This window comes from Camarhynchus parvulus, chromosome 20, assembly GCF_901933205.1.
Source record: "Camarhynchus parvulus chromosome 20, STF_HiC, whole genome shotgun sequence".
Taxonomy (NCBI): Eukaryota; Metazoa; Chordata; class Aves; order Passeriformes; family Thraupidae; genus Camarhynchus; species Camarhynchus parvulus.
The window spans coordinates 4,891,669-4,911,344 of NC_044590.1; the positions used below are offsets into that span (position 1 = coordinate 4,891,669).

Sequence of the window (19,676 nt, forward strand, 5' to 3'; positions counted from 1 at the left end):
GTTGGATTTAGGAGCAAGCTCTGCAATGAACCAAGAGAGAAACACACTCAGGAATGATGTCATGTCCCTCCACTGTTTGTTTTTTTATCATGGGCTTTCTACAGACTCCCATGGAGCTCCAAGAGTCTTCTGGCACCTCAGCAGGAAGGGTTTCAGCAGGGGCCAAGCCTGGTTTTGGGCATGAACTGAGGAAACCCAAGCTGAAGACAGGCAGTTCTGGGTTGCTGTTGGCTGGGATGAATGTAGAGATGGAGGAATGACAGCCTGTATTTTTCATTCTTTCCTCCTGAAGGAAGGTGATGGCAACATGTTCAGCTATACCTGGGTGCCAACTCAATCCCAAATATTGGCTTGTTGTTGTATCTGCATTATTTAATAAGAAATACATACAGATTATACCCATGATGACCTAATTTGTTAAAAATGCCTTAGCACAGCAGAAAAGCCAGCTCACAATGCTTCCAAAGCCATTCCCATGGAGTGAGGCTCAAGCACCAGCATCACTCCTGACTCACCAGTGGCTATCACCTTCCCTGTGAGTGCCCTGCTCCTGTTTGGTGCTGTGACATCATTAATCAGAGAGGAAAGATGTCAAGGTCAGGCTCAGGAGTGGCAAGCACCCTGCAGCCCCCGTGCAGGGACAGAGCACCCACAGCACAGGAAAGGTGTGAGCTCCCACAAAGCAAACAAAGGTGGATCTGAATCAACTGCCTCCCCAAAAGGCCACTCTGGTGCCCTTTGAGCAGCAGCAGCAGCAGCTTCCCTGTAGAACATTCCTGTTGCAGATCCCTACAGACACACACACGGTGTCTGTTACAGCCTCCAGGGGTAAATGATTAACCCCCATTCCACCCTGGCACTCACCTTAGCCCTGCTCATGCAGGACAGGTGGGGTCTCCAGCAGTGCGTCCCAACCCTCTGGCTGAGGCCACAGCACTAAAAGGAGCTTCAACACCCCCAGCCAGGTGTCACAGTGGGCTCCTGGGGCTGAATTCCCATAATTTCCACTCATTTCACAAGCTGGAGCTGTTCTTTACTGCAAGGAGGGAACGGATGGCAGCAATGGCACCAACACCTGCAATACCAGTGGCACAGGGCCCTGTTCCACGTCCTGTCTGTGCCCACTTCTCTTTTCCTCTCAAAAGTCTCTCAGGTGCTCCCAAGAAGGGTCAGTCCCATGCCTTTCCCTTGGGAAGGGAAATATGAGCACAGGTGAAACTGGAGCAAGGGCTGGAAGTTTCTACCAGTGTTTGCTTGGAGCCATTTGCATGGTTTGGAGGAAAAAAATATAAGAAGCATCTAACTTAGCTGTTTTCTGTCCAGCTGTCCCCCCAGGTGTGCTTATTTGCACTCATTCCCAATACAAGGGCTTCCAAAGCTTTCCCAGGCATGAAACAACTGGTTTTGCACCCAAACCAAGACAGAATCTTCTACTTGAATGGTAAAATTTTCCTACTTCCTGCTGTTTTCTTCTAGGTCATCAAGAAATGCAAATGGCATCCCCTTTTTGAGGATAATTGTTTTTTGGAAGAGTTGCTGAGCAGTGTTACCTTGCACCAGCTGAGAAATTGGCCCTGGAAGCAGCTCAGCCTCCAACATCTTCAAACAGCACAATAATCAAGGTCTGCTGTTGGCCACATTTAACACTGCTGTGGAAATGCTTGCAATGAAATCCTTTTTGAAATTCCAATATTAATGCATTTCCTAACAATGGCAAGGAGAGCCTGCAACAACAGGGCAAAGGCTGGCGAACCCCAGCAGTTCCAGGGCATCAGAAAAGTGTAGGTGAAGATGTTTTTGCCAAGTTTGGCCGTAAAAACTGCCCAAAACTTCTCCCCATCCTTCTGCTTAGCACCTGCTGTATCCCTGACATGTTACCTGTGGTGGTGCTCTTGGGCAGGAGTTTTACTGGAACATGGAATTGCTGTTTTTCAGAGAAGACAACTGGATGAGGAAAAACTCCCTTTAACAAGAGCCTTTCTGGAATGTGCTGCTCGACAAGCTTCCCTTTGAGGAGGGACTTCTTTGAAATAAAATCACTTTGCAGAAGGTGTCATTGCTCCTCATTAAGTGTATTCTATGTAAATTTGATACTGAACAGAAGAAATTCTTGAGGACACCACCTCCTACCAACCCCTGGCCACAAGGCTTTCTCCAGGAAGGACCACCTGATGTGATGAAAGGACTGGTGTTGTTTGTTTTCTTCTTCTATGCATACAATGGTGAGATTGAATATTCAGCTCTGCTTTAGCTGCTGCACGAGTAAACAGCCTGGATATTTAATTACTGCAGCACATTGACCTGGAAAGCAACGTGAGGTTTTTTCCTGGCTGGCACACGACACCAACTTGGCAAAAAAACCCCAAAACATTGGAGAGGAGCAATGAAACAGTGGACTGGGAGTGGGAAGGAGCGCTGAATTTACCTCTGTGTATCACCAATCACTTCCAGAGAGATAAAAACCAGCAACAGAGACCTACACCCCTTCACCCTCTAGAGCACTGCTGTACCTGGCTTCCACCTTCTTCCCAGGAGAAATTTCTTGGATTCAATAATGCTTCACACATTTTTCAACCACAGGACTGAGGAGAGGAAGTTTGATGCCCCCATCCCCTATAACCATGGTGGGGGTGTTCCCCAGCTGGCACAGAGCAGCCAAACCTGGTGCCCAGCTTCTCCTGGGGGCTGTGTGTCCCCAGGGAACACCTGGGCAAGGAGCACTCAAACCCTCACCAGCTGGGTGGTATCTGCAGCTCAGGCAGAGCCCAAAGAGCAGCTGAGCTGCCACACAAGTTGTGCTGAACATTTCTGTGTGCAGCACAGCAAAAATGATGGTTCTGTGCTGCAGCATAAATGACACCCCATTAGAGAGTCTGGGGCTTTGGGGGTCCGGCAGACATGAAACCACAACTTTCCATTTTCCATGCAGAAACCTAAAAGAAACAAACTATTTTTTTTTTAAGCAACTGCTTGGGTGAGCAATGATTTTATTGTGCTATTAATATGACCATAAACAAGAACAACGTGTGTTTATAGGCTCAAGTGCTTCATTACTCGCTCGCTGACATGGTAGAAACCACTGTGGCATCAGTTTAAAGTGCAAAATGGAGCAAATCATTGTAGCCACGTTGTAAAATCATCTGGGCAGGCAACCTTTGAACAAAGGCAATTGATAGCTCTGAGGCAGCTGTACAACAGCAGTAAACAGAATAGTTGTCCACAAGCCACCAGACCTGCAGGAGAGCAAATACACCTCGTGCCTTGGAAGGGGAGGGAGCTCCAAGGGGGCTGAGAAAGGTTTGGGAAAGAGAACGAAGGTTGTTCTCTGAAGGTGACAGAGCTGCTGTTGGCACAGAAGGTGGGCAGAGCCCAAGGCTGGAGCTAGGAGGGGTGGGACAGTGCCTGCTCTGGTGGGAGCCCCTGGTCAGCTGCAGGGTCTGGTTCTTCCAGACCTCCTGATCTCCAACCCTGCCACACCAAACATTCAAATTCCTGTGACAAACTGTGTGGGCTGAGCCGGGCTGTGCCACCAGGAGGCTGTGGGAGCAGAATTGAGGATGCACCCTGAGCTGGGAAGATCCAAACTTTCCCATGGTTTTTGTTCACATCCGCTGGGGCAAACGCTCCTCTTTGCCATGCAATGGGGGGTACAAAGGGATGTGGATCCCCCAGGGAAAGATTTCAAAGTGACATCTGGGGGAAGAGTGGCTAAATATTGCATGGATCCCCTGGATGTGGGTCTGCAAGCCTGGGACCTGCACAGGGATGCTGGCTTCTCTGTGGGTGCCAAGATCTGGAGAAAAGGAATTTCCTCTGTCCCACAGGGCTGGGCAGATGCTGCCTCTGCCATGAGGAGATCAAGGGACACCAGCCTGCAGGAGTGGCTCCTGCCCTGGGAATGGGAGTGAAAAACTGGAAAACACTGCCAAGAAGTGAAAAAATGACATTGTGGGTGATATCACCAGTGAGGGCAGGGAGTGAGCAGGAAGGAAAAATTACACATGTCCCAGTTGTTTCACTTCTTGTCCCTCTGCCTCGTTTCGTCTGTCACCAGCCCCCGGCGCATCCTGACGGTTACCAACAGGCAATAAATAAAACCTCTGGAGCCACTGGTGTCAACATCTTGGCATTGTTTAGGTCTCCTTGTTTGCCTTTAAAATAACTCTCCTCCTTGGGTCACGCAGATGAAAAAGCGAGGACCCCCTGCCATCACCCACAGAAATCATCCTGCCATCATTTGTGCTGCGCTGCTTTTTTTTCCTGCAAAGTTTGGGGTTTGGGGAGGTGCCTGTGAGCTCTGCTCACTATCCAGGGCTCTGCTGCCTCTTCCCTCGGGCCACATCACCCACTTCCCTGGCTCCCAGAGGCACACTCAGGGCTGGATTTGGGATGGTGTACCCCGTGCTGCCGGCTTATCTGCTGCCTGGCTGTGCCTGGCTCTGCTGTGGATGTTGGCAGGCCAGAGAGTGGAAAAACAAACGGTGGAGATGTGGATCCATGGTCAGAGCCTGGCCCTGCAAACATGGTGTGCCACTGCTGGGCCTGGCACTGGAGGGAGGCCATTCCATGGCAGCCTTTGCCCTGGCACTGGAGCTTGGCATCATGCAGCTGCTAATGAGGCTCTGGAAGCACAAGAAACACTCCTCCAAAGACAGTTTTCATCCATGGGCTCTGATAAAAGGGTGGCTTGGACCCTCACCGTGCCTGCACAGAGCAGCCCCTGCCAGGCACCAGTGCTCCCCAGGGCCTGGAGCATCTCCTTTCCTCCAGCAAGGGTTGCATGGTGGAAAGCATCACCCTCCATCGCAGCTGAGTTGCGACCTGATGTCAGATTCACTCTCCCTGATCATCCTTAGCCTGTTGTTTATAATAAAAATCAAGTGATCCATCTCTTCTGACAAGAGGAAGAGTTGCTCCAGGAAGCCCTGGACAGGTCAACTTCTATATAAAGGAACTATTACTTGACAGTTTCCTGGCCATAAATAGCTGTGCAGCGAGGCTGGGGATTTTATTTAGAAATAACAAATAAAGTAGGCCATAAGTAACTTCATGACCTTGCTCCCCCCTCATTTCCCACCCATCTCTCCCCTTCAGTAGGGTCCATTCCTCATCCTCAGGTTCCTTGGGACTTACAGGACCCCCATTTCCCACTTCTGAGATGCTGCAGAAACATGCTGTTGCCAGCTTTTGGAAGTGTGGTGTGGGTTTTGCATCACTGAAGATTTTTTGCTCAGCTCCAATAAATTGTTTTTTACCTGGCCTTCATTAAAATAATTAAAAAGCAATCTGATCTGCATGGCTGAAAGCTGGAAATCTTCCACTCAAAACATCCCCAAAACTGGATTCAAACAATTACACCTCCAACACATCCCTTATTTTTCAGTCCCTCAAGCCTTTTTTTAAAGTTTTGGACGACTAACTTCTGATTTTCTAATGCTCACACTTGGCAACATCAAAACCAATCAGGAAATACAAAAAAAAAAAAACCCAGCATTTTACTATTCTTTTATTATTGGGAGGTTTTGACCATTTTTGTCATGTCCTTTGCCTAAAATAATAATAAAAACCTCTTTGTTTGGAGCTGGAAAGGGAAGAGCAGCGTGTTTATTTCATGTATGACTCATCAGCTCAGTGTTGATACGCGAAACGCTTCAGAAGCTAACACTCTATAGAGATGGTTGTTTTTAATATAAAACAGTAAATGTTTAAAACAACCATTCTTCGTTTTTTTCTCTCTCTTTTCTTCCTGTTGTGGCCAATAAAACATAAGGCAGGCCACGTAGCTTACATTTTAATAAAATTAAGTTATTTGGTGCCATGTTATTACAGTCTTTTATTGGAAAGTGGAATAAATTGCACACAGTGGAGTCATAGGAGGGAGAAATCACTGCGAATAAAGAGATTCTGGGATGCATTTATTTGCTGGTTTCATCTCAGAGGAGGAAGGCTTTCCCCAGGAAAACAGAGGCTTCGGCCTAGGGGAAGGATGAGTTTTTGGGGACCTGGTGCCCCAGTGGGGCCATCCCAGGCCCATCCAGCTGGCGTTTCCCAAGGGCATCCTCCAAGAGAATCCTGTCCGGTGGCTGTGCTCGATGCTCCGCGGTCGGGGCGCTGGGGCAGCCTGTTCTCCTGCCCATCACACAGCCACAAAGGTTGGTCCCGAGGCTCTCTGTGGGTGCTGGTGGCTCCTAGGCCAGCGCCAGGGCACACCAGGAGTCCTGCCGGAGGGGCACGCTCAGCCCGGGCTGCGGGGCCATGCTGCCCCCGGAGAAGCTGTAGTCCTCGGGCTCGAACTTGAACTCGCCGGGCAGCGCCTCGTCTGACTGGCTCTGTGCCTGCCCCGGAGGGAAGAGAGGGGTTAGGAGGGATGGCATCAGCCACTGGGCTGGTTCATGGTGCACAGGGAGGGCTGGGATGGGTTGGGAACAGGGTGGGTATGGTATGTGTAGGCAGCCTTGACGAGGGGAGAGAATGATGGATCTGACTCTATTTTATCAAAAGGTTAAATATTATATTATGTTATATTATATTATGTTATATTATATTATTCTATATTCTATTATATTCTTCTATATTATATTACATTACATTACATTACATTATATTACATTATATTATGCAATATAATATATGAATATAATATTATTATATTATATTCTTATATAATTATGTTATATTATTATAATATAATGTAACATAATATAATATTATGTTATATTACATGATATTATTCTATATTATGTTTTCTTATTCTATTATTCCATATTCTATTATTCTATATTCCATTCTATTCTATTATTCTATATTCTATTCTATTCTTCTATATTTTATTCTATTCTATTTTTCTATTACTATATTATATAGTATCATATAATATCATATTATTCTATATTCTATTTTATTCTATTCTTCTATATTATATTACACTATGTCATATTACATCTAAACTGAATCTGCCAAGCACCCAACTGCTCACGCTGCACAGAATTTTGTGACTGTCACCCGGCAGTCCCGACACACACACACACACACACTTGGCCCTGATAGGCCAAGGAAACAAAACCCCATCACTTTGGGTAAACAATCTCCATATTGCATTCTGCTTTTGCACAAACATGGGCACAGCAAATGACAAGAATTGCTTTTCCTTTCTCTGAAGTTCAGAGAATGTAAAACTCAGAAATATTCTTGGGAAGGATTGTGCCTTGCTTTTCTCTGTGAAGAGCAATGTGGTGACAGGTGGGTTATCCCTGATGCTAAAATTCCCTTCAGAGCAGTCCAGAGCTGGGCAGGATGGTCCCTGCAAATAAAATGACCGGGCAAAGAGGAGGTGTCCCAGGGCCTATCTGCATATTGATTAAATATTTCCAGTTTGGAAATCTTTAGGTGTGTACATATTTTTTCAGAGCACAGCACAAACCAGATTTCTTGGTTTCAAACAAAAACCCCACCCTATATAGTGTAATCAGTGCTGCACCAGGCCCTTGGGTGCTGGGGCTGAGCTTCCTCTCCGTATAAACATGTCCAGCGCAGGGAGAGCTTAGACTCAGCATAAAGATAGTGCTGGGCCACAAAATTTTGATGGATTTAGAGCCTTCTTCTTCCAATGTCAAGTTGAAATAGCAACCAGCCCCTAAGAAAAGCTTGACAGAAGTGGGGCCTCTGACAGATCACAGCTCTGTGGCCACTGAGCACCTCAGGGCTAAAAGGTGCAGGTAACACATGCCCAGGGAGCCTTTTCTTGGCATTTACAGGGGATTCCACCCTGGGCTGATCTCATCAACTCAGCAGTGTTGTGCTTTCATGGTGGGAGGTGAGAATTAACCTCAGCTCTGCACAGAAGCCACAGCAGAGCTTGGACACCCCAGTTCTCCACTGCAGGAGGAAAGATTCCATAGGAAGCCAACAGGCTGGAGACCTTTCCCACCCACAGCACCTTGGCAGCTCACACTCCTTGCTTTCCTCAGCAGGCTGGTGGCCACAGTGCAATGAATTAATTGCTTCACCTATCAAGGCCCCCAGGAGAGCAGCCATGGAGGTGTGTGGGTCTCCCACCCCAGCAGGAGATGGCTCTGGCCCTGTCCCTTACCTGGGACACCGACACGATGGTTTGTCCAGGGTACTGTGAGGTTGTGCTGGGCTCTGACTTTAAAGTGACCGTGCTGTCTGAGGTGGTGATGGAAGAAGGGGAGTTCGTGGCCGAAGTCGTGGATCCTGGAAGACAATTGGAAGAGGGCAGTGAAGCAATGTAGGTGCAAATCTGCTTTTAAAAAAATTATATTTTAAGAGCAACCATGACATCTCACTGCACGACTCTCCTGTTTTCTTTCTAACACATCTGCATCAGAAAAGACTTTGTATTAGGCTGATGCTGATGGAGGAGGAGCAACCCTTTCACAATCTGGCAGTGGTTTTTCTTCCCATTACTGAATTTACACAAATCTGCTCACTCATGAGCACTGCTCACTGGAGCCAGGTGCCCACAGCCCAGAGGAACCTCACAAGAATATGACAGAACTGAGATTTCCCACCAAGCATCTTCCTATCACATGAGGTCTGTGCAGAAATACAGGCCCCAGATGTAAAGCAATCACCAAGGAAAAATTCTTATTATTTTCTAACTATCATAATTCCTGCAGAAGAGGAAATATTATGAAGTGAACTGAGCTCCAAGACCCCAGGATGGATCATAACAGCACTGTACCTGTGGAGGCTTTGCCTTTGGTAATGTTTTTAGGCTTCCTTTTCCTCGTCTGGATGCTTTCCTTTTTCATGGCCAGAGGTCGTGGTACCTTGACATTCATAAAGTTTGGAATCATTAATATTGTATTTTATTCAGCTCCTTCCCACACGTGTTGCTCTCCTATTTCTGTGCTGTAGCTCATGCAAAGCACCTAAAGTCCTTGTCCTTCACTAAGAGCTATTTTTCTCTGCATCAGGCCTTGGCTGGAAGATATATAAGGCTAACAGCTAAGGCTTTCCCACAAATTTTGTTTTTTCCTTTATTTCCTATTTTTCTTTTCCTGATTTATTAGTGACCTTTGTGACGGGGCCTTATTAAATTACACTGACAGACTGAGAGCCTACAGGGCTCAGAGGAAATAGGCATGGGGTAAAGAGGCTTCAGGCTTTATGGAGGGATGGAGTCTCCTCTTGGGCTGGTGGCCATGTCACCAACAGCTCTCATCCTCCATGGGTAAATGTTATCAGCCAGCCTCCATGTGGGCTCCTTAGCCTCCTTCACACATTCTTCACTAGGACATGGAAAAGAAATATGCTCCTTATCTCAGCCTGGGTTTGGGGAGCTTCAGCCTCCAGCTACAGGAGCCTGGTAAGCTTTCATTTCATGGAATCCTGGGATGGCTTGGGTTGGAAGGGATCTTAAAGATCATGTACTTCCAGCTCCTCTGCCACAGGCAGCTTCCACTACCCCAGGCTGCTCCAAGGCCCATCCAGCCTTGGACACTTCTAGGGATGGAGCATCCACATCTCTGGGCAAGCTGAGAGCATTCCAGCACCCTGGAGAACCCCCGTAGACTGAGCTTTAAACTGTCCAAGGAGATGGGACGGTGGCACAGCTCTGCTGGGCCCAGTCTAGAGGCTGGTCCTTCCAGAGCTGATCCCAGCCCTGCAGGGCAGTGATCCCAGACCCCAGAGGGTCCCTCCTAGGGTGGACAGGCTGCTCACCCCGTGGAGCTTCATGTACAAGCCGCAGGCGTTGCAGACGGGCTCGCCCTCGGCGTTCCTCCTCCACAGCGTGGTGTTGGTGGTGTGGCAGTTAGTGCAACAAAGGCCAGCACGTCTCGAGGAAGACTTCAAAACAAGCAAACCAACATGTGAGTGCACACAAGGAGTGATGAACTGGGAAGTTTCCCTTCATATCAAGATGAAATCTCCGAGTACACCCTATTCCCGGAAAATGCGCAACGCGCAAGAGCCAAATTCAGATCAAAGAAATTGCATCCAAATGAGATCACTCTAATCTGCAAGTGTTTGTTTGGTTTGGGTTTTTTAATTTGTTTTTGTTTGGAAGGGTTTTTTTTGTTTTGTTTTTGTGATTGATAAACCTAGAAAATATCCTGGCAGCTCATTTCACAAACTTCCAACAAATCTGCTGGAAGTGATCAGGACTCAGAGCATGGAGAACTTCCCTCCAGGACATCCACTCAGAAGGAGAAAGAGATGGAAAATGCTAGCTGGGATTTAAATGCATGAAGAAAACTCATGCTTTAAGTGAACTCTTCTGTTTTCCTGCACTCAGAGCTACCACTAAAGTTAGAAACATCCAAATTAATCTCTGGGTTATGACAACTGGAATCAGTCGGCTGAACTGAGCAGAACCAAACTGAACTGGTCCATGATGAGACCAGGGAGGTTATTCCTCAAGTCTCACAGATAATCTGTTCTCTTACAGGCTGTAGAAACACCCTGCAGATGTTAATTAACGACATATTTTGTGAGTGCAGTGATTTCTGGCTCTTAAACATTAATAATTCCAAATGGAGAAGGAAAATCTTCTGGCAGAAGCAGCAAACTAATTTCTGACAATTTCCCTCCAAGCCAATGGAAAATCACATCTCTCTTTATACAGACTTGTCAGCTCAATAGGCATTTCATTGGAGAGTCTCTTAACACCAGGTATTGAAACTATTTTAATAAAAAACCTCACTAAATGTAAGATACCTCTGGCATAAGTAATATCTCTGGCTTTCCACATTCAGGTGTCTAAATATGTTCTTCAGCCACCAGAAAAATAGTTTTGAATCTGCTCAAAGGCAGACAAAAGGTGATGGAGGCAATAAAGAACTCCCTGTTTGTTTATTTTTCCATTATTGCCTGATATCCTGACTGAGCAATATAACGAATGAGGTGGGAAGAGGAGGATTAAAAATGAAATGTTTTACAAGGTTAGCAGTCAAGTAGAGATCAGCTTTGAATTCCAGGAGGCACAAGCAACATGCCCTAGGCTTGATTCACTGGTTGCTCAGCAAAGAGGTCTCAGCAACTATTTCCAAATAATGGCACCACTTTGGGAATTATTCAGCTTGCAAGAAATAAGCAGGCAAAAATAATAATACACCAAAGCGTGAGCTGACAAGCCTGGCACAGAGGATGAGACAACAATCTTTGTCCCTGACATGGTGTCACAGCAAGATCCTGGGGCAGCTACACAGTGCCCTGTGGAGCCTTTCAGCTGCCAGGGCTGTGCTGCTCCTCCCTGCAAGCAGGAGGGACCCCGGCTCCCACGGGAGCAGAGGAGGTGCTGAGCACCTGAAGGATGCAAGGATTCTAAAGTCCAACTCATGGTGATGGCATGGAGGGGAATTTGGAGCCACTCAGCCCTGGGATAACTGCCTGCTGTAATCTGTCCTCGCCTGCAGATGGGGAAAGACCAGTGCAAAGCCCTTTGGAAAGTCTCAAATTTTCTGGGCCACCACAGGTCCCTCCCTCTCTCTGTTTCACAGAATGCTTTGTCGGCAGCTTGCAGATGAGGCGACAATGGGACCTGTGGCTCTGGTGGCCCAAGGGCAACGCCAGCCTCACCAGAGCTCTGCCCACCCTGCCAGCACTGCTGCTCATGGCCTTCCTGCAGGGACAGTGACAATGCCTTCTATACATCCTGAACGTCACCCTGCAGGCTGCTCCTCCTCACCCAGCCAGGGAGAGGAGAAACCATCCTACATCACCAATATTGCAATTTAAACCTCAGAAACCCCATGAGAACCTGCCCCTCACCAGAACCTGCCAGCTTAGCAAGACACAGTCAAGGCTACCACTGCTCACTGAAGGACAGGGTACAATACATTACTGCTGGTTTCCCAGCAATTCTCTTGAAAGAAAATGCATTTCTGCTTGCCTCCACCCCACTGCCTTTGTACCATTCTGACCTTGTTAGGAAGTTGTTGACTTCAACATTGTGCTCAGTGTTTATTTATACAAATGAACCATACACTCAAACAAAAACTCTTCACAGACCTGGCTTGACAGCCAAGTGCTGCTGATAAGCTCAAGGAATGGTGAGTTGGTGCCTATTGAATTAACTGTGTGTGAGAGCTGCTTGGAGAGCCCAAAAAATAAAAAGCCAGCAGGGAAGGTCCTTCTGAGGGAGACCAAGCTGTCAGGGACTTTGCTTCATCTCCTTTTCAAACAGGGAAAAGAAACCACTGGGTTTCACTGGGAAAAAAAAAAGCAACTGAACTCTCCGAGTTAATCAATGCTTCTATGCCCCTATTTCCAAGAGATTTAAGGGGACCTGTGGTTTGCAGGAAAGTTAGAGCAAAGTGTGCTGAGATACCTGGGCTCAACTGCTGAAAGTGGGGAATTCAGAGGTTCAGAGGCAAGGGCAACAGCATCCTCTGAGATTTGCCTGCACCTTGGGGGATGAGGGACCGGTAGGAACTGAGGGGCAGAAGAAAACCAAGGCAAACACCACGACATGGCTCTAGGATCCTGTTAGACTGTCCCAGGGCTGTGATATATCCCATCCACACTTTCCCCAAAGGTGTCACCAAGCCCACTGTGCATTCCAAACCATAAAAAAGGACAGGCTGAAAAAATTCCTCCTGGGCTGAAGTGGAAAAAGTATTCTCTGAGCCAAGCTGGAACAATTCAGCTCCAGGTTAGTCCTGCAGCTCTGGGTGGTGTGAGGCTGCTGAGCACAGGACAGAGGCTGCTGAGCTGCATCTGCCCCCCATGCTCCACTGTGCAGAGCAGAACCCTCCTAACAGGGGAATTGCAGCTGCCTTCAGCTTCACCAGCTGCTCCTGGTTTCAAAGGTGATCTGGATTTCCAGACCAGGTCCAAGATATCATCTTGTGAAGCACACCAAGAAACTTTGGCTAGAAAAGATCCTGCCCAAAATAAAGTGCTGCCTCCATCCTCCTCTAACACAAACCCTTTCTGCTGAGAGCCAGAGCCTTTTGAATCCAGACCCAGGCTGGAGCAGAGTGGCTGTCCCTGCTGTGGAGAGGATGCTGCCCTTATCTCAATTAAAAAAAAAAAAAGGAAACAAAAAATTAATTAGAAACTACACAACTACTGCTCTTCCCCTCCCATGCAGGAGCAGGCTGAGCTGCAGGACATCATTCCCCCAGTGTTATCTGGGCTGTGTTGTGTCCTCTTCTGGGGGACTTTGCTTTGTGAAAGCAGAAGTCAGGATAACTCCCAGAGCAGCGTCTACGTACAGAACAAAGGTCATAACGTAAAGGATGAAAGCAACATTTTTCTTTTCCTGTGTCTGTATTTCACTGCACTGAGAAAATGGATTTCACTGTTCCTACGGTCACTGCATTCACTGCTCTGCTCCCAGAGCTGGCACCCTCTTGCCCATCACCAGTAGATCCCTCTTTTTCCAAAAGGGCAAAACTTGTTGCAACAGAACATTTCACATCCTCGGGAAAACCCAAGGTTTCAAAATGTCAGAATGGAAAGTCAAAATTGCATCCCCTTCTCTAATCCATAAACCAAAATCCCCTCAACCCTAGCAAAATGCTTCCCCTGCACAAACATCAGCTCTTTCATTTAAGCTTTATCATTGTTGCATTTATTGCCAAAATAATAAAAAAGTTTGGAAGTATTTTGGTAATCCCCAATTATATTTGCTCATCACTGGGAAATGGTCTTAATTCTGCAAACAAGCGTTTTCCATCAGAAAACTTTGTTGAAATGTTGGTTGAAAAATGCCTGATGGGTGCTAGAGCTGAGGCTCAGGCAGGCAATGCACGGCTGTGCCTCTTCCCATGTGCTGAAATAAAATATGGAATAGCAACGAGATGTCTCCAATTCCCTCAGGGAAAAGCTGCCCAAAAATCCCCTGGAAATTCATCCAGTGACACATTTGGATATCAGTCTGAAATGCAGAGTTGGATTTGAACTGGTTTGCACCTCTCAGTATGCACGGGTCCTGTTTGCCCAGAAGAAATCAGCAGCGTAACTCTGAGATTGTGGCACAGAGCGACCGGGGGTGCAGATTTAATGTCACCGCATTTAAGGCGACAGAAAGATTTTGGAGGGACAGGCAAATCCTGCTGGATAATGCTGAATATTACACAAAAATGCTTTGATTTTAATGCGATGAACAAAGCAGGGGTATTTTCCACGGAGCTACTACTCATTTCGTTTTGCAAATTTAGAGTGATGTTTCCGAGGGTCAGAATCAGAATGAAACATCTTGCTCAATCTCAACATTTTCTTTATTCCTGACTGATTTTCATACACAGAAACTTGTCACTTTTGGGTTATTGCTAATAATTTGTTTTGCAATACCAAAAAATAACTACAGGAATACACCCCTAGTGAAAGCCCAAGGAGCTCCCAGCTGTTCCCCAGAACAGTTCCAGCAAACATCCTGTTTGTAATGACGGCGTCTGATGACAAGCTCTAAAACCAAAACTGTTACCACCAAATTTAAACATCCCAAAGCAACTCCACAAAAAAATAAGAAAGGATGTGCCTTTCCTCTCTCGCCATGGGATCCCAATTGGAGGAAGCCCAATATTACATAGACAGAGGGAATTAATGCTTTAACCAGCAGGGAAACTGGGAACTGCCAAACCCTAAATTTTCCCTTTAGGCAGGAGGGTGAAGGCAGCGGGGAGCAGGGCCCCATCCTGCTCCCATTGTGAGCAGCCACAATTCCACACAATCCCACTGGGCCAGCTCAGGACCAGCCCTGCCTCCTGTTCAACTGTGTCTGCCTGCATGGAGAACTAAGAAATAATAATAATAATAATAATAATAATAATAATAATAATAATAATAATAATAATAGTACAAAGCAAAACATCCACTGCAGGAGCAGAGCTAGGGGAAGCCTGCAGGGTCCCGACCACAGAGTGATTGTTCCTGCTCTGCTCTGGTGCTGACCTGGGACCCCTCCAGTCCCTTCAGCCCTGTCTCCACTGCCCACCATTTGTGCCAGAGCAGAAATCCCCCTGGCTTCATCCCATTCTCCCTGACCCCAGTCGGTTCTGTGCCGCAACACGGGTGTCCTGGCATTTAATCTGTGCCAGGACAGGGGGTCAAACAGACCCTAACACAAATACAGAAATCCCAACAGCCACGGTGACAGCCCCCCAGCAGCCCCTGCCCTCCAGCCAGCCCCGGGTGGAGCAGGGCATCCCGGCGGGGTCTCCCTCCCTTACCAGCCTCTTCTGCGGCTTGAGCGGCCGGTTGATGCCGTTCATTTTGTGGTAGAGCCCGCAGGCGTTGCACAGGTAGTGCCCGGTGCCGTCCTTCCTCCAGAGCGGGGTGGACATGGCTCCGCAGTTGACGCATTCCCGGCCGTCCCCGGGGAACTCCTCCAGGTACTCTGGAACGAACAGCCGCGGTGAGAGGGACAGAGCCATCCCCAGAGCGCGGGACGTCCCCGGCACCCAGCGGGAAAAGGTCTCCAATCCTCTGTGCCCCACTACCAGGGGAAATCCCTGTCTGGAAGGGGTTACCTCCACCCTAAAAGTGTGACCCAAACCCTTTATTTCCTCTCCACACCTGAAACTTTTAATATTTTGTCCAAAGACCGCCTATTCCCCCATCCCTTCCCCGAAAGACGCCAAAGGGCTGAACGGGGCTGGGATCTCCCTGGGATGGGGAGGGTCACCAGCGGGACAGTGCGATGTTATCCCGGGGTGCAAAAATAAATGGGAGACGGGGAAAAAATGGGGCGATTTTCCTGATTTCCATCACGAAACACACCCAACCTCTGGCCGGGGAAGGCTCTGAGCTGCCCGCCGAGAGACGCCGGGCTGGAACCCGCGGGCATCCCGGGCTCCCCGGGAGAGCATCACCGGCCACCCGCGGCCCCAATTCCTGCTAGAGAGGCTCTTCCTCACTTTTTCAGGGAAAAAAAAATCCAGGGAAGGAGCGGCAGAGCACCGTCCGCAGTCCATCCCTGCCCCGAGCACGGCTCAGCGGCAAACAGGCAGCCCGGAGCGAAATCGGGACACCTCTCAATCGAGAGTCGGTCTTTTTGTTCCGACCGCTTTTCCCCCCTCTTTTTAAAAAGAACTTATTATTCTTGTTCTTTTATTTAGAGGAAAAATGTATTTTAAATTGTTTTTTAAAAAAATCTTCGATCGGATTAATAATGATGTAACGGAAAGAAAAAGGAAAAAGAGCAAAATTTAAAAGGGGGAAATGGAAAATAGAAATAACACGTAAAGAGAAAAGGTAAAAAAATATTGCAGTAATTCTCTGAATTTTAAAAAAAGGGGAAAAATGGAGGGAAAAAAAAAAAGAAGAATACTTTAGGCTACTTGAGAGAGTTTACACTATCCAAGAGCAAAAATAAACCGCAGAGAGGACGGCAGCCGCTATCCTGGATCCTAAAGCACCGAATTCAAAGTGCAGAAAAGATTTCTGAGGCATCACCTCCCTCAGCAGGACGATCTTTTCCCGCACAATGCAAAGGATTTTCACAAAGAGAAAACCCTGGAAAGCAAGCGCTGCCCAGCACCTCCGGCGAGGCAGGAGAAGCCGAGCCGGGCAGGGAGCTCGGCGGGGAGGGGGATGCTTCCCTGCTCTGACTTTGTTCTTGGGGTGAAGATAAGAGAATTCGGTTCACCGCAGTAAAGATGATAACGCGGCTGAGATCTTGAAGCGGCTTTTAAAGGACTTTGCAAACCACAGCCGGAGGAGGCTGGTGGAGTGCCCCGGGGTTATAAACCCCGCGCACGGAGAGCCCTGTTAAATCAAGCCCGAAACTTTATTTGCTCAGAGTTTGGTTTAAGGGGACTCTCGGCGTGGGCGCAAAGGAATTGAGGTTTATTGTTCAACGCCTGAGCGCCTTTCGGTGTCTCCCCAAAGGCCGCAGAGCAATGCAGCTGCGGACCTGTTTGGGTGAAGGCAAATGAGGAGACCGAGAGTCTGTTCAAATATAAACTAATTTACCACAATAAATTACTTAAAAGGGAGGGAGCTATAAATCTGCCCCGCTAATTTAAACACAAGGGTAAGTATTGAAGCACAGGCACAAAGTCGATATTGTGGGAAGGAGATATCGCGGGGGTGGTGGTGGGGTGGGGAGGGAAGGGTTTGAACGGCCTCTGCTTCTCTGTCCTCCGGGGGAATTGCTCTGCTTTGAAACGCGGTCTTTGCCCCCTCCCTTATCCCACCTCTGCCCGGGGTCAGCCGCACATATCCCATTCCCGGACCGTCTCCCCATCCCTGGATAAAATCATCCTCTCCTCTCCCGTCGGGGATGCCAGCGGGACAGCTCATCCCGGGGCCGGGCCACCGACACGGAGAGGGGATGGGATGGAGAATTGGGATGGGGTATGGGATCGGGATGGGGTATGGGGTATGGGATATAAGATCGGGATAGGGTATGGGATTGGGATGTGGATGGCTCCCACCCAGCTCCCCGAGACGTCGCTGAAGGACGGCGGCGACCTACCGAAAGTGGACCTGCGGCCGGGCAAGGCCGCCTGCCTGGTTTGCAGGCTGTGCAGCACGCTGCTCTCAAAGTGTCCGGCCGTCCAGGAAGGCGGTATCTCGGGGGTCACGTAGGCGGGGTAGGGGCTGGAGTAGGACCCGTTAACGGAGCGCACCAAGGCGTTGCCGTACTGCTCCCGGCCCCCGCCGCCCAGCAGCAGGGGCCCCTGGTAGGCGCCGTCGCGGCCCGAGGGGCTGCTGCCCGGCGGGCTGTGCGAGTACGAGAAGCCCGAGGGCGGGTGGGGGCTGCCCGCGTTGAAAGCCGCGGCCTCGCCGCCGCTCTGCCCCCAGCCCGGGGCGTTGCCCAGGTGGCTCTGGTGCGGCTCGCAGCCTTGCAGGTAGGGCAGCGTCTGCAGCACGGAGGGCACCCGCGTGGTGGGCACGTAGACGGGCGAGCCGGCCGACGAGTGGAGGAAGTTGCTGGAGTCGTGGGAATAAGCCGACTGGCCATGGTTGGGGGTGAGGGCCAGACCCTGATACATGTTCCGTCCTCGGCGGCGGCGGCTGCTCAGGGCCCGCGGGGCTCACTCAGAGGAACCTGCAGGGAGAAGCGAGAGCAGCGCGCTGAGACCCCGCACACACCGGGCACCCGACGGCCTTTCCCCCGCCGAAAACGCCTCTTCCCCGCCTTAAGCAGGGGCTGAAATTTGTGGGGTTTTTTTCCCCTTTGTTTTGTTTTCCTTTAAACTTTCCTCTGAGCCACGGCGAGGAATAACCTCCTTGGAATGGGCACTGACCCCTCCGGCGCCTTCACCCTCCCCGCCGCCCGCCTGGTCACCTCCAACGGGCCGGAAAAACACTCCCAAAATTAATTTTTTTTTCCAAATAGTATTTCCCTTCCCGTCCCCTTTTTTTTTTTCTTCTTTCTTTTTTTTTCTTTTTTTTTTTTTTCCCCAAAACAGGGCCTGGAGCAGTTGGCGAGGACGCGGCCGGCTGCGGCCCCTGGGGTTCCCTGCGGGAGCGGGGTCCCGACGGATCTGGGCAGAGATCCAGGATCGGGAGCATCCCCGTTGTCCCCCAGCCACCAGTGCTGCCGCTTTCCTGTTAAAAAGCGCAGTAAGCCTCGGGCAGGCCCCTCCGTGCGGACGGAGGGCTGCAGCCGCCGAACCTCGCCAGAGCATCCCGCCCGCACAGGTACTCACATGGCAGCGTGCCGGGAGCGGAGCCGGGCATGGCCGTGGGGGCATGGAGCTGTGCTCAGACCATCCAGGGAAATTCCAGCACAATTAAAGTAATAATAAAAAAAAATACAATGAAGTTCACGGGGGAGGCAGGAGAAAAAAACACCAAACCAGCGGGACCCCCTGGAAGAGAGGGGCTGCCCTCCCCCGCTGTCCCCCCTGTCGCCTCCCCGTGTCCCGCGGGTGCGTCCCTGGCTGCGCCCGGCGGCGAAGTGGCGGCGGCGCCTCCGGCTCGGGCTCTTTACGGCGGCCCCGGTGCGGGCCGGCCCACGTGACGGCCGGCGGGGCAGCCCCGGTCCCGGCCGGGATTGGGCGCCTCCCGGCAGGGGGGGAAGGGATCAGTCCCGGCGGCTCCGCTGCCGCGGGGGGGACGCGCCCGCAGCCTCCCCCTGGCGCGGGGCCGGGCGGAGCGGGGGCAGCTGCGGCCCCCAGAGCGCCCCGCAGCGCCCCGGGCCCGCCGGCCGGGCTGGAGGTGTCCGCCCGCCCCCGGAAAGGGCTGGGGGGGGTGGCTCCCTGCTCTGCGGGCCCTGCTGCGTTTTTGGGGTTCGCTCCCACACCCCGTCTGGAGGTGATGCCCCCCCGCCCCGGGCCGTCGGGAGATGCTGGGGAACACACCGAAAACTTCCCGGCGGGGATCTGCTAGCCGAGGATGAGAGCGGGTGGTTTTCTGCTCCGAGCGAGCGCTCCGGTTCTGTTTCGACATAAACCCCATCCTTACGGGGAAGGGGCGGCTCAGCCTGCCCCCGGCCCGCCCTGGCTTTCTCCAGCGGCCCACGGGCCCGCCGAGGATGCGGCGATGCTCGCAGCCCGCCCGTTCCGGCCGTGCCTTTGCCGCGTTCGGAGCGCAGCTCCAGCCCCTCACCGTCCCGTCGGGGCTGCCCCGCTTCCCGGGGCTCCCCGGAGAAAGCAGCCGAGAGAAGGGTTCTCCTCCCTGCAGCCCCCCGGCCGGGTCGCTCTGGTTTGGCGACGGGGACAAAAAAACCCCCAAAACCTCTCCCAGTTGTTCCCCGTCGGCGCGAGCCGGGAAGGGACTTCAGAGGGGAAGGAGCGCTTAGTCCCAGCAGC

The 19,676-nt window shown here is 50.3% G+C and overlaps 1 protein-coding gene across 1 annotated transcript; it reads right to left on the reverse strand.

The window, feature by feature from the left end:
- Nucleotides 1-5,879: 5,879 nt before the first annotated feature.
- Nucleotides 5,880-18,729, reverse strand: GATA5 (GATA binding protein 5). Its single transcript, XM_030963285.1, has 7 exons — nucleotides 18,573-18,729; nucleotides 17,393-17,968; nucleotides 15,144-15,310; nucleotides 9,688-9,813; nucleotides 8,705-8,792; nucleotides 8,090-8,214; nucleotides 5,880-6,335 (listed from the first exon to the last, which is right to left on the reverse strand). Exons 2-7 carry the CDS (start codon nucleotides 17,910-17,912, stop codon nucleotides 6,189-6,191), a joined length of 1,173 nt encoding a protein of 390 aa, XP_030819145.1. The 5' UTR covers nucleotides 17,913-17,968; nucleotides 18,573-18,729; the 3' UTR covers nucleotides 5,880-6,188.
- Between the last annotated feature and the right edge of the window lie 947 nt (nucleotides 18,730-19,676).

Bases quoted from the DNA above. Each gene is read 5' to 3' on its own strand.
- GATA5 (XM_030963285.1), bottom strand. From the start codon at position 17,912: ATGTATCAGGGTCTGGCCCTCACCCCCAACCATGGCCAGTCGGCTTAT. The intron at 8,215-8,704 runs GTACAGTGCTGT...ATTGTCTTCCAG, and splicing joins CAAAGGCAAAGCCTCCACAG to GATCCACGACTTCGGCCACG. The intron at 6,336-8,089 runs GTAAGGGACAGG...CCTCCGGGGCAG, and splicing joins CCATCGTGTCGGTGTCCCAG to GCACAGAGCCAGTCAGACGA.